Genomic DNA, 27,176 nt, shown 5'->3' on the forward strand with positions numbered 1-27,176 from the left:
CCTTGATTAATTTCTTTAGCTCTGGTTTGAAATATTTTACCCTATATGCAGTTTCAGTAAAAGGAGAGCTGCGTCTTCCACCTGTATATTTTTGTCATTGTTATTACCTATTTGTAAATTTAGTTTTACACTAGATTATCTTTAATCTATTTTTATCAAATAATTTTTTTAAACTTGATATACATAAAAAATATATAAATATAGATAAAAAATCTTATATTTTTTATTCTCTTAAAATTTGTTAGTATATTTTTTTATAAATGTAACAGTAATTCTTAGCTAGATCACGAATCTGTATATTGTGGGAGGACTTTTTGATAATTTTAAATCTTAAAATTGTCATTTTATGTTATATATATTTAAGTTAGAGTAATATAAATTAAATTTATGTTCGAAATTCAAATGTTACTTTAATGTTGCTTAAATCTATTATTTAAGTCCAAATATTTTTTGAGAAGTATATGATTATTTCTTACTTTTCTTATATTTTATACACACCTAGAAAAATTGTGTATTATATAATTTAATTAATTTTGACAAAAAATATATCACTAACAATTTATTGTATTAAAAAGTAGTAAATTGACTTCATTCTTGAAATGGAAAAAATATGGCGGCCAGCTACCTAGACTGACTGATTGCGAAGTGATAAGTGTTGTGCGCAACTGTTATGTACTATTAAGTTATAAAAGACAATGGATGTTGCAGTTAAAATATTAAAAATATGTTTCTTTTACAATATTAGTATTCCGTCCCTGTGGGATGTTTGATTTTTGAAAGATGCTCGATTGGTATAAAATTCAATAACCCTCAAGTTAGAAAAACGACATGGCGGACTAATAATCAACCAATGAGAAGCGAGCATTAAGCGTTTCAGAATTGCATGCAACTATTCACATTTCGCGTCATTACGTTTTGGTGCCTTGTTTCTTAGATAATAATCCAAATCTGTGTAGTGGTAAATTATGTTCTGTATCTTTTATTAACGATATCGTGGAAATAATCGCATTTTTAGGCAGTGTTAAACTCTCTTCCTTTGAAGCGTCTCAAATGCTGCTACCATGAATGCCTTAGATTTAGGATGAACCTAAATACGCTTATGTACATCGTTTTGTTTTTGTAAACAATAATGTGTTTTCAATACACGTGCAAAATTGTGCAAAATTGACAGTTGTTTATAATAATGACGGGAAGGGGGGCAAAAAAACGCGGGAGGCCCCCGAAATCGGGAAGTTTTGAAAAGAATAGAAAATTTCAATACCATTTATTAAAAAAACCAAAATATTTACAAACACAAAATGTGGGATCTAGTTCCCTCGCAAGTACTCCATCGGCATCTAGAGCATCATCACCACAAGGAAGTGATATTAGCAGGCGGAGTACAAGAAAACAGAGAGGTGGCAAGTCTCATAAAAGTAAAAGAGGAGGTTTGTCAAATGCTTATTCTCGGAGAGGATACAATCCACATGCTGCCGACTATCATGAGTCAGAGTATCATTATGGATCAGATTTTGGAGATGAATTCAGTGATAGATCTGAACCAGAAGAAGATCGCGGCAGTGACAGCTCCGAAGGTACCGCTCGTGACGCCGCAGCCAGTGACAGTGATTTTTCTATTAGTAGTTATAGTTCTGTTGGGGGAACCTCACGCAAAACAAGTAATAATCTATTAAGACCTCCCAGTCCAGATCCACTGTGGCTACAACAAGAACGCCAGATACCTCCACTAATCCTACCACCATCTTCAGATGATTTAATAATACCTCATCATTTAGTTTTACAAATAGTAGGTGTATATGAGGTACTGCGGCATTTTAGGCATCTGGTAAGATTATCACCGTTTAGATTAGAAGATCTATGTGCAGCTGTAAGCTGTGAAGATCAGAGTAATTTACTCATAGAAGTACATATAATGTTGCTTAAAGCTTTGCTACGAGAAGAGGATGCACAGCAAACTCACTTTGGGCCATTAGATCATAAAGATAGTGTTAATATTACTTTATTTCTATTAGACATTATGACATGGCCTGAGGTTTTAAGAATTTATGTGGAAAGTGATAAATCATTTGATAAGAACATAGGTAGGGTCTTAAATTCATGTGAATATCCTTTTACAACTATTGAAGATCGTTTAGCAGTACTTCAATTTTTATGTAATCAATTTTTAATAACAAATCCAGTTCGAGATGATCTTATAAGTGAAGGTAATTATTATTAATACTAATATATGTATACATCTCTTCTTTCTAGAACTTGTTATAAGCTTACAATAATACTTTCAACCAAACCATTTTCATATAATGATTTTTTTCAGCTCCTATACAATATGATGATCATTGCCGAGTTTGTCATCGCTTGGGTGACCTCTTGTGCTGTGAAACTTGTCCGGCTGTTTTTCATCTAGAATGTGTTGACCCTCCATTAGTCAATGTACCATCAGAAGATTGGCAATGTGCTCTATGCAAACAACATAAAACAATAGGTGTAACAGATTGTTTACCTGATGCTGAAAAACAAGGCTTATTATGTAGACATGAACATTTGGGTTTTGATAGACATGGTCGAAAATATTGGTTTATTGCAAGACGGATTTTTGTGTATGTTCTTATTAATTATTTGTGCAGTGATGGCCACTTCGATAAATTATTGTTAAATTTTACCAATAAACTGATATTTGATTGTTTTTCATTATAGAGAGGCTGAAAATAGTGATGTATGGTATTACACAGCATCTCATCAATTCCAAGATCTTCTTGATGTATTAGATGCAAATGAAATGGAAGCGCCTTTGGTAAGAGAATTAATTGAAATGAAACAAGAAATCTTAAGACAAATGAATGTAACTGAAGATTTAACTGAACAAGCTAAGGGAAATCGAAAGTCTTATTTGGAGGTTGAAATAAATAATATTATAAAGAGGAAAGTAGTAAAGGAGGAACAAAGACATATAGAGCCAAACAATGGCATTAAATTAGATGACAAGGATGATTCTGAAATGTCTATAGTCCATGAAAGTGACATAGTTAATGAAGTCACCATTACTAGTGATGAAATTGTCAAAGATGAAAATGATGATATTGACTGTGAAGATACTAAAAGAACTAAAAATAATTGTTTACTTAAAACTAAATCACAAAATCAAAAAAGAAGTGATGATGGTATGTTGTTAATACATTTATTAATTTAAAATGTGAATAGTGTTTATTTTAAAATAGTAATAAATAAATTTTAGTTACAGAACGAGTTACACGTCTTAAATCTAATCAAATCTCAAACGGCACATATCTTTTTAAATTGGGTAACGAAAACACCTTCAAAAGTTATATAAACCAATATACTAATAATCCTTTGGCTTTAAATAAACCCCAAAGAAATGAAGAGAGGGACAAGAAACGTTATATTTCCCATAAATTTTCTCTTTCTTCAGGACAAGAATTTAAGTGGGTTGGATTGTTAAATGGTAATTTTTATGAAATGCTTAAGATTGATATACTTATATCACTTATCTAGTTTTGCACAGGCACCATTGTTATTTTTATTTACATGATTTCCTTTTCAACAGCAACAAAGCCATTATTTGTAGCAACTTTGAGACAAACTTTGCTTCAACTAGAATCTAACATAGTGCTACAGTTCATGCATCCAAATTGGACATTGTTACGGAAGCCTTGGGTTCAAGCAGTTCAACTTTGTCAGGCTCCCAGAGATTTTGCAAGAGCTCTTTGTGTTTTGCAGGTACTAAAAATAATATTTTATGTTTAATGTAAGGACAATTATACTACTTATTATTGAAGTCGTAGTGGCGCAGCGTCTCATCGTAAACGCGACGATTGTGGGTTTCATCCCTATTCATGGTAATGCATAGTTTTATTTTTTCTCTCTGATAACAAAGTGCAACTTCATATACTATTATTCACCACACAATATCTTGGAAAGTTGATCTCTGTGTAAAGTGTTGTGATAATAGTCCTGGTTACATCATAACAACTACAAAATATTTATATTATACTGTAGGTTCTGTCCATTTTGTCCTCTTTATAAGGGCAAGAAAAAAAAAAATGGCTCATGTCAATCTTGCATTGGTATGCACAAAATTATCATTGTCTTCTACCAGTTATATCTTAAGAATTAATTAGAAATTGCTAAAATGAATGCTGAATTAACCTTTTCTTTTGATTTTTTATATAAAAATAAATACTAGTAATAACTATATTTTTAATTTTTAAAAGAATATTGCCTTGTAATAAATAAAAGCAAGTGTCAAATATATAAGCATTTTTTTTAACAAAGGAGGGAGTTTAGTTTTAACACATTCCATGACCTATTTTCTGTATTGAGTTGTATAACTCTAAGACGCGCTCTTTATTGAGTGAGTGAGGAAACGATAATAACTCATGAGTGAGGAATCTGTGGAATCAAATATATGGATTTGATCACCCATCACCCTCATAGTCAGAGGCTATGTTACTGCGCCACGACGGTCTAAACTTCAATAGAAATTTATAATGTTACTCCATTCAAAACTTTCAACAGGCTTGTATTAAAAATGCTGTGTGGGTGCCAGCATGGCATGAACAGCTGGGTCATGTGCGTCTAATGCGCACTACTGCCGCCGAGAGGGAGGAAAGAAAAAAACTTGATAAAAGAGAGAAAAAAGAGAGGGATGAAGAAGAGGAGAGAAATAGAACTGCTTGCAATTTTGTTAAGTATTCATTAGGACTCCGACATCAGGTAAACTTTTATCTTATTAATGTTATACTAGATTTATATTTCAGGCATTTAAAAAACATCACTTGCAGGTATGGAAACAAAAAGGCGAAGAATACAGGATCCATGGACAATGGGGTTGGTTATGGAATTCTGCAACCAGGAGATTTAAAAAGCACAATAGCAATGTAAAATTAACCATATCTAATGGCCCTGCAAAAATTGCTGTTAGAGTCAGAGATGGCAACATTATAAAAGTTTTAGCTGTAGAACCTAAAACTTACGAATATCTAACTTCAAATGAGTGCACCGATCAAAATGTCATGCAAAAATGTATGTAATAAATTTTACTGTTTTTTAATACAAAAATAATAATGATATGTTGAAATGTTTATAATATGTTGTTTTACTTATATTAAGTTAAAAAAATATTTTTCTAGTACCAGTTTCTATGAGGAATATGAAATTAGAAAAAGAAACGGAAGATTTTGAAGAAATAGATGTTGAGAAAGCCTTAAGTTCATCAACTAGAAGGTATTATCCTAAGATTGCTAGAAAATCAAAACTTGATGATTTTTTAGCTCGACGTACCTACTTAAAGTTTATGGAGGAAAAGAAGTTAGGCAACATTTTGAATAATATAAAAAAAGAGGAAAATGTAAAAAATGAAGAAGATAAAAATGTTGACATAGAGAGTGAAGAAACGGAGACAGAAATACCTTCAGCAACTGTAGAAAGTAATGATATCAACTCAAAGAATGTAAATATAGGCCCTAAAAACATTGAGATCTTAAAAGAGAAATATCAAATGTTAACAAATTTGACTAAACACTATAAATGTTATTCAGCTAGCTGCAATAATTCTGACTTGTCTGGAGTGTCATCCATGAAAATTGAGTGTTATTCCCCACTATGTATTGAAAAAGGTAAAATATTACAACAACTATTACAGTTACTAAAAGATGGTCCTAACAGCTGTAATTCATTTTTACTTGCAAGTTGTAAGGAAAATAATAAAATTTCCATATTGGAGCAATATTTATTGGGGAAAAATTCAAATTCAAATGAAAATATCGTGTCTGATTTACTGTCGGCAGTCGCTTGTGCACAAGAATGTGATGTAAAGAATTCTGATTGCTTTGTAAAAAGAAAATCTAGTGGAGATAGTGATGTAAATTGTAAAGTAGAAAATGAAAATAACAATTCAATGTGTGGTATTAAATCAGAAAGTACACTTGAAGAGTCTGCTGTCCCTGCTGTTGGCAATGAAATGGATATTGATATAACAAGCAATAATAATGAAGACAATGAAGTTGAAATTGGACCTCTCAAGGAATTGACAGAGCATGATCAACAAAACATTGAATCAGTAGATAATAAGGGTCGGCCACCAATACCAAAATTAAAAATAACTCGTGGCAAATCCTCAAAATCTAATACTAATATGAACAATGGAAAAGGACAGGATTCTTCATATGAGTGTTCATTAAAATCCGAGAAAGCATCACACAAACCCAAATATCGGGCAGTTATAAATAGACGCTTTGGATTAACAAGGAGTGTTAAAAAAGAAGATAAGATAAAAGAAGAGAAAACAGATGGTGTAACTAGAGTTTATTCAACAGAAATTCCTAATGGTAAAGTCTATTTAAAGAGGGTACAGACTGCAGCAGTCGAAAAGAAAAAGAAAAGAACACCCGTTAAATATCCTCTCTGCTCATCATTTCATACCAAAAGCAAAGCTAAGACAATAATGGTTTTACCTCATCATGAATTAAAAAAACTGTGCAGGCAAGCAGGTCACAGCACGGTTTCTGGGTTCAGCCACAGCTGCAAGCCCAACCAGGTGGTGTGGCCGTACCCGTGCGCGCGGCCGCTATTCAAGACGTGCTGGCTGTACCGCACCGTCAACCTGCCGTGGCTGGCCAGCGCCGCGCTGCAGCTACGCGTCATGTGGGCGTGCCTGCGCTGGGACGACATGGCCGCCAAGCCGGCTACCGCTGACGGCAAGCACCAGCTCACCACCGATACGGAGATCGTGTCACTCGAACTGTTAAAACATCGTCATATCGGACAGTTTTCGGAGCGTACTCAATACCTTCGCAGAAAAGTAGTCATACCATTGGAGCTACCCAAAACAATCCGAGAGGTGACATCTATTCGAAGTGGCTTGCGGAAGAGGAAACGTGCCGAGTCGCCGCAGAATACTGAACCGCAGGTTATTTTCTACGATTGTTTATTAATGTTAACATTTAATTAGAGAGTTAGATATTATTTTGATATTACGTTATAGGTGACGGAAGAATGGGTCGACGAGGACAAACTAGAACTGTGGGAAGTGCGCCAGTATGGAGAGCGCGCGGAGAGAGTGACGCCGGTGACGCGCACCTCCACAGGCAAGTTGCCGCAGCGTAACGCGGCCGCGCCGGCCAACGCCTCCGACCTCAAGGACAAAATGGAGCAGCAGTTGCGAGAGCAACGTGCGGCTCATCAACAGAAACGAGCTCTGGAGATGTCAGGTACAAATAAAATAAAAAATAAAATTCTATTTATTTGAGCTTGTGAAATAATGTAACCAAACAGAACAGTTTCCTTAATTTTTATTGATAATATCACCTTTGCATTTATACGAATGGTTCCTTCGACGTGTAAGAACACGTTAACAACAGCCACCTTGTCTATATTGGAGATTTCTTTGATTGATTTTACTTTGGCGGAAAAAAATGCAAACTTTGCTTTGTAATGTTCTTGTTTTTAAGCACGAAACGTTGTCGTCAATATAACAAATAGAAAACAATAATCAAATACCTTTAAGCTTAATAAATCAAGAAACATAAAAAAAACAAAAGTAACAATGGAATAACAAGAATTTAATGAAAATATTTGGAAATAAAAATGGCAGATGTAACCCAACCACTGATAAAACATCATATTTTAATGTAAAATAACTGTGAACACAATATATGTGCTCTATAATTTATTAGTATTAAAATGCATTTCAACTTTGTAAATAAAGTCCCTTTTGGGTAAAACTATTTAAGTTTACATGTATAAATAATTATCATAAAAAAGAAGAAAATAAAATAATTGACAAGACATTTTTATAATCTTTATTTTCTATCAAATCTGAAAGGGTTTTATAAGTTCTATAGATAACATTCAATACTATTACTTACAGTGCTATTAGCGTATTACTTCCATAGATCTTTTTGTAAAATATATTAATTCCATCAAATGTAAAATACAGGTCTGTGTCAGGAACCTTATCCTTGTTTGATTACCTTTTATCTCACGGCTCCTGAAGTAAGGTATAGTAATAAATAACTTGTATAATAATTATTGTCTGTTACAGAAAAATCGAAGACTACACCTAACCAAGTCTCTGGAAAGAGTACATTAACCTCATTATTGACCACACACACATCTACTCCCACTGGTCAGAAAAATATTATCGGGACTAGGAGAATTATTATGACAAAAGGTGCGGATGGAACAACGAGAGTCATAAATCAGTCAGTCAGTAACAACAATAAATCAATTTTATCTTCTGAAGTCAACAAAACTCCTCAAAAAGAAGGACGTCAGAAGGTACAAATAATTAGAACTCCCGATGGCAAATTTACTGTTAGAGGTTTACTCGCAGGACAACAACTGATACAGATGCCAGATGGTAAATTACATGTGGTGATGCCAGGGCAGCAAGGAATAACGGGCCAGCTGGTTGCAGCCTCCCCTGCGCGAAAAACCGACTCTCCATTGAGCGACACCAATGATAAAATTTCTGCCCAAAATAAAATTAATACAGAAAGCGGTGGTTCAATTCAATCACCGCGGATTTCGAGTCAGTCGGTGACGCCCGCGCCGGCGCTGGTGCCGTCCGGACGGCACATTGTGGTGCAGCCGGCGCAGCAGATGGTGGTGGCTTCACCGCAGGTGGTGGTGCAAGCCGGCACGGGCGCGCGCCCCCTGCAGACAGTGCTCGTGCAGGGACAGCTGCTGCGCGCGCCCGCGCCCCAGACACGCCCGGCCGCGCCGCGCGTCTCACTCTCCGCCCCCACCGCCGCGCCGCGCCCCCGCCCCGCCGCCACGCAACAGATCGTCGTCAACAACCCGGCGCTCGTGCAGCAGATCGCGGCGGGCAAAATACAACTCGCCACTGTAAATGGACAACAGGTTCTGATACGACCGACGGGTAATAATCAGGCCCAGATAGTTGCCCACATCGGCCAGAGCCCGGCGCCCGCGGCCCCTGCGCCTGCGCCCGCGCCGGCACCCGCGCCCGCGCCTCCGCCTGCGCCTGTGCCCGCGCCCGCGACCCTTGTGCGCACTGCTGCGCCGCCTCTCGCCCCCGCAGTGGCCCCGCAGCCGCTCACCGAAGATCAGATTATGGAAAAACGTCTTCTAGCAGGCCAGCCGCCGGGCACTGTGATAAAAACTGTTACTGCACAGGTCTGCAACTGTCTTAAAATTATGTATCGTATATAAATATATAAGATGTTGAACGGCATCTAATTTTTTTTAATTTTTAGGTTATGCAAACTAGCAGTGGACCAAGCATTGTTTTGCAAGGCCTTCATGGATACTCCCTGACACCACAGCAGTTAGCACTTGTTCAGCATCAAGTCAAACAGCAACTACTAAAAGGTAATAATAATATAATCCTTTACATTTTTTAATAATTTACAAGAAAACGAATAAAGAATCAAGCCTTGCAGCGCATTCAATGTTTCCCTAATGTCTTGTAGCTTAATGAAATTCAATACATCTGGACAATCAAAGTCAAAACTCTGTTCATAATTAAACTTTCAGCTCAAGAGTCCACTGGCAAACAAGGCATGTTAGGCCCGCGGAAAATGTACCTAGCGGTGCAGCCCACGCCCAGCGCGCCGCCGCCGCTGACGCCCGTCGCGCCCGCGCCCGTCCCCGCGCCCGCCCTCCACGCATTGCCCGCGCCCGCGCATGCGCACCAGGTAATATATTACTATTAGGAAAGGACAGCCTCGGGAAGCTGACTTGCAAATGCACGGGTTCCTGGTTCTTTAACATTTGGCAGTCTTTTGTGTACAATTTACACTATTAGATTTTATGTTAGCTTTTATGTTTTAGAAAAAAACTTACAGTAATTTATACATACTTTTAAAATTTTAATTGTTGTATTTTAAAAAATAGTACGTCGACGTATATAATTAGTGCTTTACAATTTACATTCACTTATTCAAATTCATCTCACCTCAGGAATGCATTTAAATTAGATTCATATGAATGATTTTTTATTAATATTTATTGGTACATTATAAGTGTATAATATCTGTATATAAAAATGTGACAAGCATTAAGTAAGAATAATATATTACAATAATCAATTTAAAGATATGGATGAAGGTTTATAAAAGGAGGCTAAAAAAATCTAAAAATATTGTTGAAATAGCTGTAAAATTTAATTATCATAATGTATTTTAGGGTATCCTGGATCTTATCTTATTGAAAAATATATTTCATGATATTTCCATAAAATGACAAAAAAAATATTTTTAAATATCCATTTATACATAGAAGTGCAAAATTTTAAAAATGGCCTTCATCCATGCATCTGTTTAATAAGCTTGTGTAACCAAACAATTATTTAGTTACTTTTCTTTACTTCAAGACAGATGCTTTGTCAGAAATTTTCCGTGTAAATTTGAAATGTCGTTATAATCTTGGGATTACTAAGTCCGTTATCCAAGCACAATGGTTGGCAGAACTAGTTAACTTTAACCAGGTATAACGTTTTTATCTGAATTTTTATTTAAATATTTTTTTACAAACATCTTTTAAATATAAAATGTATGCCTGAAAAATGATAAAAAACTCGGAAAATTAATTTAGGCTTAACTTTATTGCAATAGCTATGATGACAGATTTTAAATATAATGTTGAGAAATATCTTATAATTACAACGTATATCATATTACAATAGAAAATGACAAAAAATTGAAGTGTCGTAGCGTCGCTTGTGACCTCAAGTGCGAGTAATCTGTCAATACCATTGTATACAATACAAAGTGTCGATGCGTTTGTTTATCAGCAATATATGGTGGATTACCGTATTTTATAGTTTTATATTTTTTAAATAATTATGAACAACTCAGGTTGTGATTTGATCCAACTAGGTTCCCTCTGCCTACGCTGTGCGGGGGATGCACCGTGAAGCTAATTTTCAATAATTAATCTTAATGCGTGTCTTGTAATTAATAATAGGGTTTCTTTAATTAAAAACATAGAGATAATTTTGTTAGCTGTCATCATGTCTATTGATTAAAGATCTGCCTATGTCCTGTCCAGTCCGCGAGGTCGAAGCCGAACTTTACATTTGAGTGAGTGTTCATATATAACGTAGATGTGACGTCACTTTCTTTGCCTAAACAGGCTTATACTACTCCGAAGTCTGTAGAATCTCCTCACAATACGCGCCGTCTCAAGTAAAACTGCCTTCTGTATTCCGGTTCTTGATCTAACAGCTAAGCGATAACCTCTTGAGATGTTGGAAACTTATTATTAATTTTGTCAGGCGCTACTTTTTGTTATCACTCACATGCAAAGCTAGGCTTAAGTCTCGCAAACTGTAAGTATTGTTCGGTTTTGTTATTTAACATAATAAGATTGTAACTTCATCTTAACAATCTTATTTTGATTTTTTACTTGATTGCTTGTCCCCAAAAAAATATGGTTAATATTAATATAATAAAATAATTGAACACTAGTGAATTCAATTAGCTTTATTATTATACTTTGTAATTATTTAAATTAATGTAAACTGTGTTATGGTAAGACTGGATATTTAAAATAATAGATATTTTACTACAGCAATAATATTTATATAATTATTATTGTAATTACCAAAGATTTTGTACATTAGCTACATGAACACTCTGATAGTGACTCTCTGCATTTTTAAGTATAGGGATATCAGTATTATCTTGTATTGAATAAAAAATAATATGTATGCACATACATATTATACTACTTTTATACCTGATCTGTAACAGTAATACATACATTAATTCAATGTGTTTAATAAATATTATTAGGAAACACTTATATATGCATGAGTTCAAACAAGGGCTAGTTCCAAAAATAAATTGTAGTCAATACTTTGTTCTTCTTTATATGAAGGAGTTGTTTATTATTTTTGTGTTAAGGTGGAAATGAAACATAAATATAGACTCGTGCATTTTATCTCTTTCATGTACTTTTAAATTTAAGTCATTAGCTTCATATTTATTTATTATTTGAATATTAAATTCAATAATTATGTAAAAATTATAAATAATAACAATTTTTTTAGACTATTCTCTGTTGTGAGCAGTAAGTACAGTAAAGTAATTGATTATTAACTATTTTTTTTATATTTACTTTTATTAAATATATATACCTTATATATTATGTTTCTTGCTCACAGCTGAGGGTTTGTTTAATGACTGATGGATTAACTTGTTAATTTTATTTTTTAAGATATTTAATAAAATTGGTAGATGTTACTTGTGTTATAAGTGACAGAAGTACAATTGTTATACAAGTTATAATAATTATATGATTTGCAGTAATATTTATAACTTACAATACTTAATTTTTATTTTTGGACAACTAATTACATTGATAACAGAAATTGCTCATACACCACCTTTTATGTATGTAATCGTAACAGCTCTGAAAGTTAAACAAGATTGGGTAGTGCAATATGATATTCAAATAAAATTTTCAAATAGCTTCCGACTTTCATTTAATCAAGACCTTTTATCGTTTACGTACATTTCTTTTACTTCTTATTTATATATTAGTTGTTTTGTGGGGGTGTATGGGCAATCTTTCACTTGCGTCTTTTGTTTATTAATTTTGAATTTGTATTCATAAACTGTAAAACGTACAAGTAGATGAACTATGTACAAAATTAGCAATAGTAGATGCTATTAAAATGTATATTTGTACTTATATATTCCCACAAACAGTTATTTTATTTATTACTTTTGTTTTTTGTTTTCTATTTTATTTTGTGCATGTTTTATGTGATATTATTTTGTTTTTCCTTTTAGGATAGTGCAACAGAGGATAAAATAAAACGTCTACCTTTACTCAATGGCGAAGATCATGTTTCTGAAGCAGTCAGCCATAAAGAGGCTATGCCCTCTAAGCCAGAAGATATACAAGGAAATAATACTAAAACGGATATAGTCAATTCTGTTAATGAGGGAAGTCAAAGTAACAAGTTTGTTCTTACTCCTGACTATATACAACAAAGTGAGTTACCCGGTTTTTTTCTGTCATCTACAATTATTTATATATAATCATTTATTTATATTTTCACATTTATATAGGTAAGTCGGATTATACCTTACGATATATGTGTTATTTCAGCTATTAAAAGTGCGTTGAAACAGGAAAATCTCAATCCTGAAATTGAGGAGAAGTTACTACAACTGCAGCGATACCAGGAGAAGCAAATGAAACCTGAGGCGCTCGTAGAGCGCGAGGTGCGCGTGCTGCCGGTGCGCTCGCCCTCCCCGCCGACCCAGCGCCGCCGCGGACCCTCACGCCACGACGACGACGACGAGTGGATCGAGGCTAGCCCGCGCAAGCGAGCTCGCAATGCACGACCGCCCACGCCGCCCTCCCTCGCCGGCACCGCCCCCGCCGGCCCCGCTCTCGTCGCCCCGGCCCCCGTCGCCCCCGCTGTTGCTCCCGCCGCCGCCCCTGCGCCTGCCCCCGCTGTTCCCACCTCGCCCGCACCGATCGCCCCCACAACCGCCACTACCGCCCCCTCCGCTCGACCCGCCTCCGCGCACTCGCGACTGCTGCTGTTCAAGTACAAAGAAATGCTCAAAAAGGATATCATCAAAAAGAGAGGCCTGCTTGAGAAGGAACTTGGTGTAGAAATACAGGTTAGTACCCAAACAACACTTAGAGTGATATTTATTTTAGAAGCTAATAAGAGCATTTTATTAAGGCTGAAATACCACACCAAGACTTGGTTAATGAAACAGAAATAGCCGTTTTAAAAAATGAGACGCAACTTTTTTTAAATTCCAAAATCGGCATACGTGCTTATTTCAAGTATAACACCGTTTCCCACTTCATTCTTCACTTCTGTTTCCCACCGTGAATATAAGAAAAAAAAATAAATACAAATAAAAAGGGGGTGCAAATAGTGACTTTATTACATAGTCACTATTTTGGGTGTGCGGGTAGTAAAGTTCCGCCACACTTATTGAAATGCACAACGATCTCAACACATTATTTCAAAGCGCAGTATAGAGTGAAGCTGGAAAAAGTAAAGTCAAATAAGAAACAAAAAATTCAGCTTGGAACTTTTTATTTTTAATAAAATTCAAGATAAGAGGTTCTAGCTTAATTTTATAAACATATAATTTAACCACCGGTTCCATTATAACTGCTGTCTTAAACCTGAGAAGAACCGGCGCAAGAAATTAGGGCGATTTTTTTTTTAAATCAATTATTTACAGAATCACACTTATTTATGTGTGATTCTTACAAAGGTCTCAGTGACAATGAGACCTTTGTAACTGACTGGGTTCGACCATTTCACACCTAAGACATGTTCTCATTTATTAGGTTAACACGCAAACGTCTTTTCACAACTTTTTAAAATTTTATCTATTGTAAATATTAATTAATGCATTTAATGTACCTACTATTTTCGAGACATCATTGTTTACATCGTTATACTTATATGACGTCGTTGTTTCGTTTTAAAAATTAATTAAGTACCGTCAACAAATAATACTATCGCATGGTTCTTTCCAACTATATATGGTAAAATCATTTATATATACAGGGCGGAAGAGGCAGTTTTCCTTTTACTGTAATTGTATATAGGGTAAAATATTTCAAACCCAGACCTAAGAAATTAATCAAGGTACCTCAACAATTTGGACGTAGGATTTTAATTTAATTTCACTATTTTTATCCATACCTCGTGTGACGCACACATACGTGTGCGACGTTGCTGCTTTCACAGGTTAGTGTGTACGTGTTTATATTATACTTTACAAATGTCGTTTTTTTTATAAACGATAATTTTATTATTTATTTTGTTTGAAAAAATAACTTTTTCATTTTTGGGAATTAATTTTTTTCTGAATTATATTAGACGTTTATAGAGTAGTTAAAACTGTGGTTTTATTTAAAGTGGTGCTGATAATTCCATCCTGTATAATAAAAAGAGGTAAGGAGCTAGAATAGACACCTGTGGGACGCACATGCTTATTAAAGACCATGGAGATTGAGTGCCATTCAGATAAACCCTGTTTGCTAAATAAGAGATCGGAAGATTGAGTACACGTGCTCTTATGCCGTAATAATGTAGTTTCATAACCAATGTTCAGTGTTGAACGCAATCAAATATCTTGGACAAGTCGCATAATTTTTCAATATCTCATTTGTAGAAAGAGCTGTCAACGGAACTAGCAATGCGCACGCGCGCCGAGCGCACCAAGCAAGAGGAGGTGCGTGGCAAGAGGCGAGGGGCCGCGGCGGCCTTGGGCGGGGGTGGGGCTGGCGCGCCGCCTGGGGGCGCTACGCCCAGGCCCAACAAGAAGGGCTCCAAGAAGGAGAAACTACTGTGTATATGCCGGACACCCTACGATAACACTAAGTTAGTATAAACTAATTTCTATCATTTAGAATTGATCAATTGACTGCATATTTTATTAGAATTTTCTGAGAACATTATACATTTATTTATAACTAACTTTATACTTATGTTGTATTAAATGTAAATATAATTGACAAAATCTTCAGTTTAGCTTTTGTGTTATGAAGTGAAAATGTGAAAATTTAAATAAATTTAAAATCTTGCATTTTAATGCTTTTCATAGAAATCAATTATATTATTTAGATAATAAATAAATTGCGTTAGCAAATTTATGTGTTGTTGGATTACAGATTCTATGTGGGCTGTGAACACTGCAGCAATTGGTTCCATGGCGACTGCGTCGGTGTCACCGAGGAGATGAGCAAGACCATGGAGGAGTACGTGTGCTCGGAGTGTCGCCGCGCCGAGGAGACCCAGGAGCTCTACTGCTTGTGTCGGCAGCCCTATGATAATTCTCAGTACGTTCTATTACATTTGGGAACATAATGTCTTGAATATCTTGTCATTTAGTCACACACGTGTATGATATAATTGTTTTGTTTTTTTGTAGATTTTACATTTGTTGCGACCGATGTCAAGACTGGTTCCATGGACGGTGCGTTGGTATTCTACAATCGGAAGCGGACAATATTGACGAGTATATTTGTCCTAATTGTCAGAAAAACAACTCTGTCAACTATGCAAATATGAAAGAGCTTACAGTCAAAGATTTTGAAAATCTTAAAAGACTCATTAAACAAATACAGTTACATAAAAATGCGTGGCCTTTCATGGAGCCCGTTGATCCACGAGAAGCGCCCACATACTACAAAGTAATAAAGGAGCCAATGGGTATGTATTTCAGTTTGACTGTAAAATAATGAGTGTACTCTGTATATTTCATGCAGAATTAGTTTAATCATTTATATTTTTTGTTATGTTTTATTTTAGATTTGCAAACAGTGGAAAGAAAAGTGAATGAACAGACTTACAGTATGTTGAGTGAATTTATTGGTGATATGACTAAAATATTTGACAACTGTCGTTATTTTAACCCTAAAGACTCTGAGTTTTATCGGTGTGCGGACGGTTTAGAAGCATTTTTTGCGCAAAAAATTAAATACTTTCGTGAAAAGCTTTTTGAATCAACACAATGATAGAAGTATGTAAGTGTGGAAAATAAACATGTCGGACATATTGTGGTGAATACTGTGACGACTTTAAAAGTTATGTTTTGTTAAAACATTCAACATTTGTTTATGTTACTTTATCTGTAACACTTGTAAATTGTAAACTATGTGATGTAAATTTCAAAGAATAATAATTTGTATAAGTATCACTGGAGAAATCGAGTTAGTCAGCTTATTTCATGTTAAATATTTATTGTATTTATTGATTGATGCTTTACATTCATAATCTACATTGAAGCTGACACTTGTTGAAAATATTGATCTTCAGGCAGAATTGAATATATATAGTTTTGTGAAAAATTATTGTACTAGCTGATATGACTTTAGTTATTTTAGTTTAAAATTAGTGTTTAGTTTAAGTAAACCTTATTGTATTGTAAGAAATAAAATTTTATAATATAAAAATTCTATTTTTAATTCATTCCTTTTATTTATTTTTAGTTGCATCTAATGTTTCTATATATCATCACCATACAGATATCTTGAAAATGAAAAGGGGGAATTGTAAATGACCAACTATTATTCTATCTTCCATAGATAAATAACTTCAACCGATTGAGCTGAAATGTTGTATACACGTTTAGTTTGGATGACAATGTACGATAAAGTATGTGACGTCATTCTAAATCAAATATGGCGGTCCATCCAAGATGGCGAAATAGTTATTTTTAATGTACTTCTACAATATTGATGTCAAATAAAAAGACTTGCCGAGAATAATTAAAAAAATAATGTGACATTACTCTAAATCCAATATACTACAGCACTTTTTGCGTTTTTTGTGCTTTTAGTACAGTACGCAATATGCAAGGTAGTACTGTCGTCTACGCCGTTTTCTACTTCGGCTTTCTTGCTGGTCAAGCATACGTGGCCTTAAGTAGGGTTATTAGAAGGTCCCCTTATTGAAGAGCTGGACTATTCGAAATTAACCGACAAATGACCTTACAACAATGATGCGTTGGATAAGATGACAAGACTGAGAAACTAAGACAGCGCTCACTAAAACGTAAAAAATAAATTAAAAGCAAAAAACTTTTTAGAAAAAGCTTTTATTTAAGCACTCTAAAATGAAAATAAGATTTTTCTTTTAAATTTTAACTATGAACTCATAACCTCATTATATACAATTTATATGATCATAAAAGCTTATCAATCCGCTTCACGCTGTATTCCGCCAACAGCAGGGTAGGCATAGGAAACCTAGTGCTAAAGACACTTCGTTTCCCATTTTCCGCCAAATTCTGGAGCCATTGCACTCGCTTTACCTCCACACCAGAGCAATGAAGTGGAAAATAAATGTTTCATTTCGTCGAGTGGGGATTTAACCCACAACCATTCGCCACGATTTTCCTCTTTTATTTTTTTTTTTCAATAATATGAAATATTCATTGCAAAAACTATCATAGAGATATTATCAAATTGATGACATAAAAACACAGTCCTTAATATTATAATTTATTCAAGTACTAATCTTTGTATATTTAAATATCATGTGTATTAATAAATTACACAAGGTTAAATTAAATTTAAGTAGCTGTCTCATGGCACCAGTGTAATAAACATACTTAAACAATAAAATTTATCAGTTATCCATTATGAATAATACTATGGATATTTGTATTTTTCATTTATTGAATTTGAAATGGATGCCACACCAATTCTAAACTTGAAGAGAATAATAATTATCCTATTTGTAAATACTTATTGCTATTTTTGTAAAGTATTTTATTTGAAATAATAATAAATCACAGTTTATAAAGAATTGTGCAGATGCGCACGAAAATATGCTTGCATCATATGAAACATTATGATTATTCCTATTATTTACACCAATCAATAGGAGATTACATCCTAAAACTATCAGTCAGTTGTAAGTTTTTAGTAGTAGACACTTACGAAATATTAGAAAATTTAAACAAATATTTCAATAGTAAATTACAGTTACAAACAGTAGTAGTTACCTAAACAAATTAATAATATTATGTAACTAAAATATCAACAAGAATTACCAAACCTAAATGATAAATGATTTATGCATTAGTGTAAAATATAGTACTTTCTAGTTACTTTCATTTTCACCTTATAATTTTGATATCATAGTTAATTAATATGTTTTCTTTTTTAATTAATTAGGTATGTTTCATAAAAACGTGAATAGTTAATAAGTACAATAAAATTTTCTAGAACATACAATATTTAAGCTAAGAGGTGGAATGATAATATTATTCTTAAATCTTTATAGACAATAATTCTATTTATATGTCTTAATAAAATAAATAAAACTATTCATAACTAGATTTTTTAAACTAAGTTACTATAAAAGCATTTTTTTAAAGTGAACATAGTGTATCAAAGTTGGTAGTATAGTGAATAACAGTAACTACATGATTACTTTATAGTATAGTATGCAAGTGCAGTTCATACCAATTTTTAAAAAATATATTTTATTACATCCCATTTACGTCCATAATTATAATAAAAATTAGAACAATAGCCATGATTCTAATAAAAAATATTTCTAAACTTAACTAACGTATGCATCATAGTTAGTGATCTTATATTATACAGCTACAATACTTAACAATCAAGTGATATGTACATATGAAAGGCAGTGTGTTACACGTGGAGAGCCATGTCCTCGCCTGCTCCCCGATCAGGCTCACTACAGCGATGCCTTCAGGCTTCGATATGTTCATTAGAAAGGCAGTGTGTTACAGGTAGAGAGAGTGCGCGGGGGCAGGGGCGGCTGCGAGGGGGGGCGGGTGTCATACAAACGAGGAGAAACCGGGCAGAGGTGCCCGCGAGCGCGCCATGTTGTTCATGACGATCTGCCCCCCGTTGAGGCTCACCACGGCGCTGCCCTCGGGCTCCGAGTCCGTGTAACTGGAGTAGTTGCGCACCGGCCGCTGCCTCTTCCACGACTGCCGCAGCGTGTCGTTTACGTTCGCGTAGTGGTTCACGAACGAATGTGGCTCCGAGCGAACACTTTCGTTTTCGCTTTCGGAATTCTATATTGTGAAAAAAGAAGTAGGTATATGTAGTTTATAATATTTTGAATTTAATATGAATCTAGTACTATTTTTTTTAATTATTAAATTAAAAAATCGTTTTTATGATTGGAAGAAAAGCCAAGTATAGACACTACGAGGATTTTAAGACTACACCATAGCCTGTAAGGGGTATATTTATTAGCGACGTCTCAAAAAGTTAAGTGTAATATTTACACTACTGAGTAAGAATGAAAACGTGTAGATGTTCAATGTTAGTTAAGAAGAGGTAATTAAAAAATATATTATATTCATTGATTTTCAAATTGCGAGAAAAATAAAATTATCTCCAATGCAAGCACATAAAAAATATGACCTAATATTTCATTATACTAACTTTGACAATCACTACACGTTTGCGTTTAAGTATCGCCGCAGAACCCTGAATATTTCATATTATATTATATATTTAAATATCAGTGACGTTCTTTTAAATCATCGTGTTCATTTCAATTCAAACAATATTATTAACGGGATAAGCGACGGAACCAACGCAATATCTCGATAGTGCTAGCCGGTAATTAAGCGTGATAAGAGTAATTGCTAGTTAGATTTCAATCGGCATAGTTACCATGAGAGCTCCGATCGACCGTACAGGGGGAAAAAATAAAAGAAAGTTTAGTTATGGTCGCAGCACTCAGACGACACTGATTTTGATGGTAATCACCTGTGAGTCGGAGGAGCTCATCTCGGAGGGTTTTTCGGTGACGGAGGAGTCGTCGGGGTTCTCGTCATAGCCGCGCAGGCTTTCCTCGTCGCTATGGTAGGCAACGGAGGCGGGTGAGGGCCGCGGGGGGGACTTGGCGAGCGAAGGCGCGGGCGCCTTGCGCCGCAGCGTGCCCGCGCCCGCGCCCGCACTCACCACAGAGTTCTGCCTGGAGCGGTACAGATCCAGCGCCAGCGACCCGCGCTCGTCTGTCTCGCCAGCCAGCGATTCCTCTAATGTCTTCTGGGCTTCTTCTGTCGATGTGTAGACGAGTATTCAATTAAATGTACAGGATGTTATAAGTTTAATTTGCTTATATAAAACTTTTGTCACCAACTGAGTCAGACAACACACAGTCAAAATTACTATTACCACTACATCAGAATGCTGTAAATTGTACAGGTTCCTAGAGGAATGTTAGCTACATTGCCTATCCATAAGAAAAAAAAATTACAGATATTGCAATGACGAAATAAGGCCAGTCTTGGTGCAGGGGCACAAAGTGTGACTGCAAACCGACTGGTAGTGAGCTCGATCTCCACTCTAGGAGATGAAATATTTATTTAAATTTATATTTCCATTTCTTGGTTCTAGTGTCAATGCAAAGCGCGGAGTTGAGTTCTGCCCTCTTTAGAATTTTTCCTCTCGCTACCTTAATGCGTCCGGGATAGTGTGAAGCTGATAAAAAAATTACGAAAGAAATTTTACGTTTTACTGTTTATACGCACACGAATTTATATTATGTATTCGTATTAATAATATGAATAATATAACTAAATGTATTCTACTCACTTTTATACTTATAGCTTTTGCTCTTCACACACAATATTGCTATGACCATGATAATAATAATTATAGAGGCCGCGGCCAGAGCGACCATAAACCACGTTCGTCGGTAAAAGGGCCGGTATTGTAGATAGCCATATTCCAAATAGAGCTTAGAAGGGGTCACAATAATCTTATCGCTGCAGGCAGGGTTGCTGATGCCGTACATGTTATATGCGATAACTCTGAAGGAATATGCAGTGGATGGCAGCAAGCTTTGGTAAGATATCGTAAACTCTTCTAATATTCCATTACTTGTTCTAGTGATCGTTTCCCATCTTGTGTCATCTAAGAAATAATTAATAAAGAATAAACTTTTAAGAATTTTAATAAACATTCATGTTATTGACAAAATATGCTATAAGTTTTGCCATTTGTTTAGTTAGTAGTATAGATTATGTTGTTAAATAGACAATAAAACCCTCTTATGTAAGAAAATGACAATTAAATAAATATTAGGCAAATGTTATAAATTATGATTTTTTTTAACACACATTTTAAAGATAAAAATTAGTTTTAATAACCAATTAAGAACAAAAAAAGACTCTGTCGCGCTTAACTCATTCAAGTCTGTGGCGCTTAACTCATTAATAAAAAAAAAACTTACAACTTTGCCATGTTTCCTTGGCTGCATGTAAATAAGTAAATTGTTTTTATAAGAAGTATTACCTCCGAGGTTTTCTACTTTTATAATTACTTACACAAATAAAAGCTTTGAGACCTACACTAATTTTGGCTGAAAACGTTACAAATCCATCCATCCATATTTATTAAATCGGTTAGAAAGGATTCATTTTCCAAAACAAGCTGTTTTTACTGTAGTAAAAATCGTCTGTAGACAATTACAAAAAAAAAATAAACAAATCGAGCAGTATAATAAACAGTATAGCACAGCACCTTTCTTCCTAGCCTCAAAATAGTAGCCGAGCAGCGGTCCCTTGCCCGAGGCAGCGTTGGTCCAGCGCAGGTGCAGCGCGGCGGGGTCAGCGCGCAGGCGCAGCGCAGCGGGGGGCGCGGGCGAGCCGGCCTGCGGGCCCGTGCGCGCGCGCGCCTCTGCCGCCGCGCCCGCCCCCACCGTCACCGCACGCACGCTGAACTTGTACTCCACCTCCTCCTCCAGCGCGCCCACCAGGAGGCGCCGCTCCGTTACTTTTTGTTTCACTTGCTTGCTGAAACCTGTAATTATTTAAGCATGTTTATTTTAAACTAGCGATACCCGGACTTCCTGTAAATAGATAAGTAAATTTAAAGGCAAACGATTCAAAAAATGCACATAAAATTATTTATGAAATTTATATGAATTGAATATGATTTTTTAAAATTCATGTCTTAAAAGTGGGAAACGAAGTGTCTTAGCACTAGGTCCTTTCTACCCTGCTATATGCAGTGTACAGCGTACACCTAAAAAAAATTTAAATAAAGCACTTACGTTCATCCTGCTCTATGGTTTCGTACGTCACAAGGTAGGAATGTATGAGGCCGTTGCGCCTATGTGGTGGTTCCCATGACACCACGAGGCTATTCATTGTAATGTCTGAAAACGAGATGTTTCGCGGTGCCGACGGCAGACCCTGGTGCGTGCGTACAAGGATCGCGTTTGAACGCGGCCCGTCGCCCGCAGGGTTAAATGCCAAAACCTGTATGGTATATTTATTATTGAATATTTTAAAATTATAAATACAATCGGGAATCCGCTGGATTCAAAGGGCGCAGGACCGGACGGAGCGGCGAGAATTAGGGGGGGCCTGTGTCCAGCAGTGGACCTTGAAAGGCTGATGGATGGATAAATACAATAAATGGTTTTCGTTTTCCTCGCTCTGGTAAGAAGACGAATGGCGGCTATGAGATTAATAACAAGAAATGTCTCGAAAATTAGGCTGTGCGTGAGGAACGCCATGTCCTAACACTAGTCTCTCTGTCTACTATGTTAAATGAGAGATACCAAGTGAAGCTAAATAAAAACAATGATCTCTAAAGGATCTCTCTCTTAAGGCTTAACATGGCTTCATTCAGCCCATGCTTTATCTCGTATATCCAGGGTAGGTAAAAGAAACATGTGTGAAGACACGTTGTTTCCTCTTTTCGCTCGAATCCGAGACATTGCATGTTAAGTGGCAGAACCCATAGTCGTACAGCCGCAGTCCTTCCAGAGTGTTACAGGGAACAATACAAAATATCATGTTCACAATCAGCTTCGCTGCTCCACTGCGCCACGATGAGCTCAATATTATGTATAAAATAGTTAATTAAAAAACCTACCTGAATACGATATTGCGTAAATTTGTCGAGAAAAACTAGGGAATGGGACGTAGCGGTGGCTGGCACTACTTCGATCTCCTCCTCGTTACGCCGCCCCGGTTCTGGTTCTTCAGGCGACTCCGTCATCAAATAGAAAATCTAAAACATTAATTAGTCTATCATTTACTAACATTATGAAGATAAATAGCTTATTTGAACCACTAATCTACACTGCTAAACAAATATAACAAAAATCTGTAATTATTTCATAGGGAAACCCACCTTATATCCAAGTAAATCGCCATTCTGCTGCGCTAAATGCGGCGGGCTCCAAGACAGTGCCACTTCCGTGGGAGAAAGGGCACGCGCAGCAACGCCCTGCGGCGGCGCAGTGGGCACAGCCTCGCCCACCCACACTACCGCGGGCGCGCCCGCCGGCCCCGCGCCCTGAGAGTTCACTGCGCACACGCTTATCTCATAGTTGCGGTCCACAGCCAAGTCTTTTAGTACCACTTCCTCACTCTGGAATATTATGTGTTTATTGATTTATTTGAATTAAGCCTTTTATGCTGAATAACGTTTGTTTTAAATAAATAACATAATCTTATTATAATATTTTGAATGTGATAGTGATAACTTAACTTCACGCTTTATCCCTAGCGGGATAGTCAGAGAGAACGGAGCGTTAAACGCTACGGTCTCTACATACCTCTTTCGCCTCGTCCACTGTCATCAACCTCTTCATACATGCCCTTCGGGGGTCCTCATGCTTTTTACGTGACCTTCCTCCAGTGTCTTTAATACTGTGTTTTCGAAGGTTAACTGAGGTCTCCCCCTACCTCTCTTACCACTCACTTTTTCATCATAAATCTTTTTTGCCATTCTTTTATCACTCATTCGTTCGACGTGCCAAACCAGCTGAGCACGTTCTTCTTCATTCTCACCGTGACATCCTCGCTAGTACCTGTCATACTGTGTATCTCTTCATCGCGGATTCGATCAACTAACCTGACTCCGCATATCCTACGAAGAGATCGCATCTCCTCAGCATTCATCTTTCTTTAATTCTTCTTCTATAATACCCACGTTTCGCTGCCGTATAACAACGTTGGTACCAACACTGCATTGTGTACGGCCAAACGCGCAGCTGTGCTGATGTTTCGCCGTCTCATCAATGCAGCTAAGAGTCCGTCAACCTTGTTACCGGCAACAATACGCCTTTCCACATCCATCTCTACTGAACATACTTCCCAAGTAGTGTTATTATTTATTAAATGTGTTATGGTGATATTATTTGTAAATTCATTTCAATAATAAATTTTGTCTTAGATTTCGAATAAAGAAAATATACGAAATACAAGACAAACGACCGTACGGGTCACCTGATGGTAATAGATCACCGCTATCCACTACCATGTAACACCATGTAACATGTGCCTTTTCCGCAGAATTACACGCGCTTTTTGATGGTACTATAAGTCAAATAATTTTATTAAAAATAAGGAAGTTAAAGGTTAATTTTTTGAACGTCAATTAATTTACCACCGGTTCACTAGAGTTACTGCCTTGGACCTGAGAAAAATCAGCGCAAGAAACTCAGCAAAAGAATAATGCTCTAACAAACATTCCAATAAATATCTCAATTTATTACCGCTAATTCGGTATATCAATAAAATCAAATGGTTCCCAAATAACAGACATCGCGTACCTTAATCCCAGGCACATCCTGCTTCATAGCGTTCTGCAAGGAGGCGGGGAAGTCCGTGAGCGGCTGGTAGGTGACCGCGTAACCGCCGGTGCGCGCGTCGCCGCTCCAGTGCGCGTCACCCAGCGCCGCCCACTGTACGCGCACGCTGCTCGGCGTGATTGGAACTACCCGCAAGTTCTCTACTGCTTTGCTGGGTGCTGTGAATATTTTCATTTATCATAATGAATAAGTCACTGTCGTAGCGCAGTGGGGCAGTGTCTGACTGTAAATGTATTGTTGTAGGTTCGATCCCCACTTGTGGAAAACATAACTTATTATTTATTTTCATTTTTTTGCTCTGGTATGTAAAACGCGGCGTTGAATTTCGCCACTCTCAATACGCTCCATCAAAAATTGGGCTTTAAATTAATACTAGGTTCCTTCTGCGCTTCGTCATTATTTGTATACATGCCAATTTAAGAGCTTTATACAAAGAATATTTTTAAGTTTATAATTAGGGTTTTTATAATTAGGGAAACAATAATGATTACGATTGTAAGTCAGCTGCATAATGGGATTTTTATAATAAGAATTCACGGAAAGCTGTTATAGATAAAAAATGTATATATTCAAGCAATAAGGAGATAAACTCGTCGCAAATCAATTCCTCAACATAACTTCTGATAAATTATTTATTGGATATTCATAAATTTTAAAGTTACTTACTTTTTAGTAGTCTATTTGAATAAATAATATTTTGAATTTGAATACACATAATAAGTACCTGCTGGTAGAGTGCGCACTGTTTCTGTTGCATTACTGTATCGACTGGGGCCGATATCGTTAGTAGCGCGAATTCTGAACTGATAAGCGGTGTATGGCTTCAGGCCGTCCACTGTGTAAGAAGTGGAGAAAGGATCCACCCTCTCAGGCAGAGTTTGCCAAGTCCCACCATCTTCTTTTTGTTGTATTGTGTAGTACCTGCACAATATAATATAAGATTTTTTAGAAAAATTAGAGTTTAATATAGAGCCTAAAAGGCTCTATATTAAACTTTAATAAACTTTATATAAAAACTAATCGAATTTTTATATTTATAGAGAAGTTGTATTGACATCAAGGAGTCAGGAATAAAACTTCCATTTTGACGTTGTATATCAAAAATTAACTAAAGCTCATCATTAACTAAAATAAAATGTTCCTTATACTTGCAAGACTATACTCTACGGTTGTGAGGTCACATAAGGTTTGCCAAAGTGACATTATTAATATCCAAAAGAATCATATTTTATATTAAGTTGTGTTGCTCCACAGATTTACTGCATTTTTTGAATTGTAATATTGACAAGGAGTACAGAGGGGTTTAAAATTTCATTATAATTCAAAATATAATATTATTTTGGATCTGTTGTTCTCATTTAACTATTTCTACATAAAATTAGGTTTAACATTGCACAATATTTGAAAATTGATGTCACATTTGGTCTCATAAATGTGACCAGCAGCTGTGTGTATATGGGCTACCTGAGCGGCGCGTATCCGTCGTCGCCAGGGGTCCACGAGAAGGTGATGTGGTGCGGCTGTAGCAGAGAGCGCGCGACGTTGGGGCGCGCGGGGGGCGCGGGCGCGGCGCGGTTCACGGTGGTCAGCACGAGCGCGCGCAACGTGGCGCCCCAACCCAGGCGCGTCTGCGCCGTCACCGAGAACAGATAGTACTCCTCCGATGACAGCTCCGTTGCTCTGCAATGTATATAATGTATGGGTATAGAACATATTTTTCTTATTATTATTTTAGGGTTCACACAATATCCAGCATATAGCAGAAACCAAATGTTTCTTCGTTTCTCAATTTTCTAGTTACTGTGTTATTTCCACTCTGGGGAATGGATTAATTACGTTTCTTCGTTCTACTAACAATACAAAGCATGGCGTTGGGTTTCACCACTCAACACGCAATGCCTCGAGAATTTGGGGGGAAGTGGGGAACGAATTGTCTCAACAACAGACATTAAAGAATTCTAGGTCTAAAATGTTTATATTAAGCATTTATTATTAATTTGATGCGTTAGTCACTTTATTTTGACAATTTAATAGCCTATTCTATCTATATTCTAATTTAATAGACTATTCAGTTTTTCATTGCATA

The 27,176-nt window shown here is 36.1% G+C and overlaps 2 protein-coding genes across 13 annotated transcripts in view; one reads left to right on the top strand and one right to left on the bottom strand.

The window, feature by feature from the left end:
* The first annotated feature begins 609 nt into the window (after positions 1–609).
* E(bx) (nucleosome-remodeling factor subunit NURF301 E(bx)) lies at positions 610–16,932 on the top strand. Of its 2 annotated transcripts, none has more exons than XM_085204266.1 (18): positions 610–2,204; positions 2,315–2,597; positions 2,695–3,158; positions 3,239–3,460; positions 3,563–3,735; positions 4,534–4,731; positions 4,800–5,040; positions 5,148–6,925; positions 7,001–7,226; positions 8,060–9,156; positions 9,237–9,351; positions 9,517–9,677; positions 12,780–12,984; positions 13,102–13,625; positions 15,150–15,358; positions 15,649–15,816; positions 15,909–16,189; positions 16,289–16,932. In XM_085204266.1, the coding sequence occupies exons 1-18, from the start codon at positions 1,184–1,186 to the stop codon at positions 16,492–16,494; spliced, it is 7,572 nt and encodes a 2,523-aa protein (XP_085060392.1). In that variant the 5' UTR covers positions 610–1,183; the 3' UTR covers positions 16,495–16,932. The 2 variants fall into 2 exon arrangements, with proteins under 2 accessions (XP_085060392.1, XP_085060391.1); XM_085204265.1 differs by having other exon boundaries at positions 611–2,204; positions 3,233–3,460.
* A 1,037-nt stretch (positions 16,933–17,969) lies between these two features.
* The window catches only part of sdk (sidekick cell adhesion molecule), a 31,463-nt gene continuing 22,256 nt past the window's right edge, over positions 17,970–27,176 (bottom strand). For 5 of the 11 annotated variants that reach the window (XM_085204267.1, XM_085204273.1, XM_085204275.1 and 2 more), the window contains 11 exons: positions 26,555–26,770; positions 25,815–26,011; positions 25,052–25,248; positions 23,626–23,865; positions 23,365–23,502; positions 22,535–22,742; positions 22,003–22,281; positions 21,713–21,733; positions 21,073–21,393; positions 20,242–20,534; positions 17,970–19,535 (listed from right to left, as the gene is read on the bottom strand). In XM_085204267.1, the coding sequence (XP_085060393.1) occupies positions 19,293–19,535; positions 20,242–20,534; positions 21,073–21,393; positions 21,713–21,733; positions 22,003–22,281; positions 22,535–22,742; positions 23,365–23,502; positions 23,626–23,865; positions 25,052–25,248; positions 25,815–26,011; positions 26,555–26,770 (2,353 nt within the window). In that variant the 3' untranslated portion in view covers positions 17,970–19,292. Of the gene's footprint in view, positions 19,536–20,145; positions 20,535–21,072; positions 21,394–21,712; positions 21,734–22,002; positions 22,282–22,534; positions 22,743–23,364; positions 23,503–23,625; positions 23,866–25,051; positions 25,249–25,814; positions 26,012–26,554; positions 26,771–27,176 lie in introns of all 11 variants that reach the window. The other 6 variants (XM_085204276.1, XM_085204274.1, XM_085204272.1 and 3 more) reach the window with 2 other exon arrangements.

This window comes from Heliconius melpomene, chromosome 20 (genome assembly GCF_056956725.1).
Source record: "Heliconius melpomene rosina isolate 202511_hmr_F chromosome 20, ASM5695672v1, whole genome shotgun sequence".
Lineage (NCBI taxonomy): Eukaryota > Metazoa > Arthropoda > Insecta > Lepidoptera > Nymphalidae > Heliconius > Heliconius melpomene.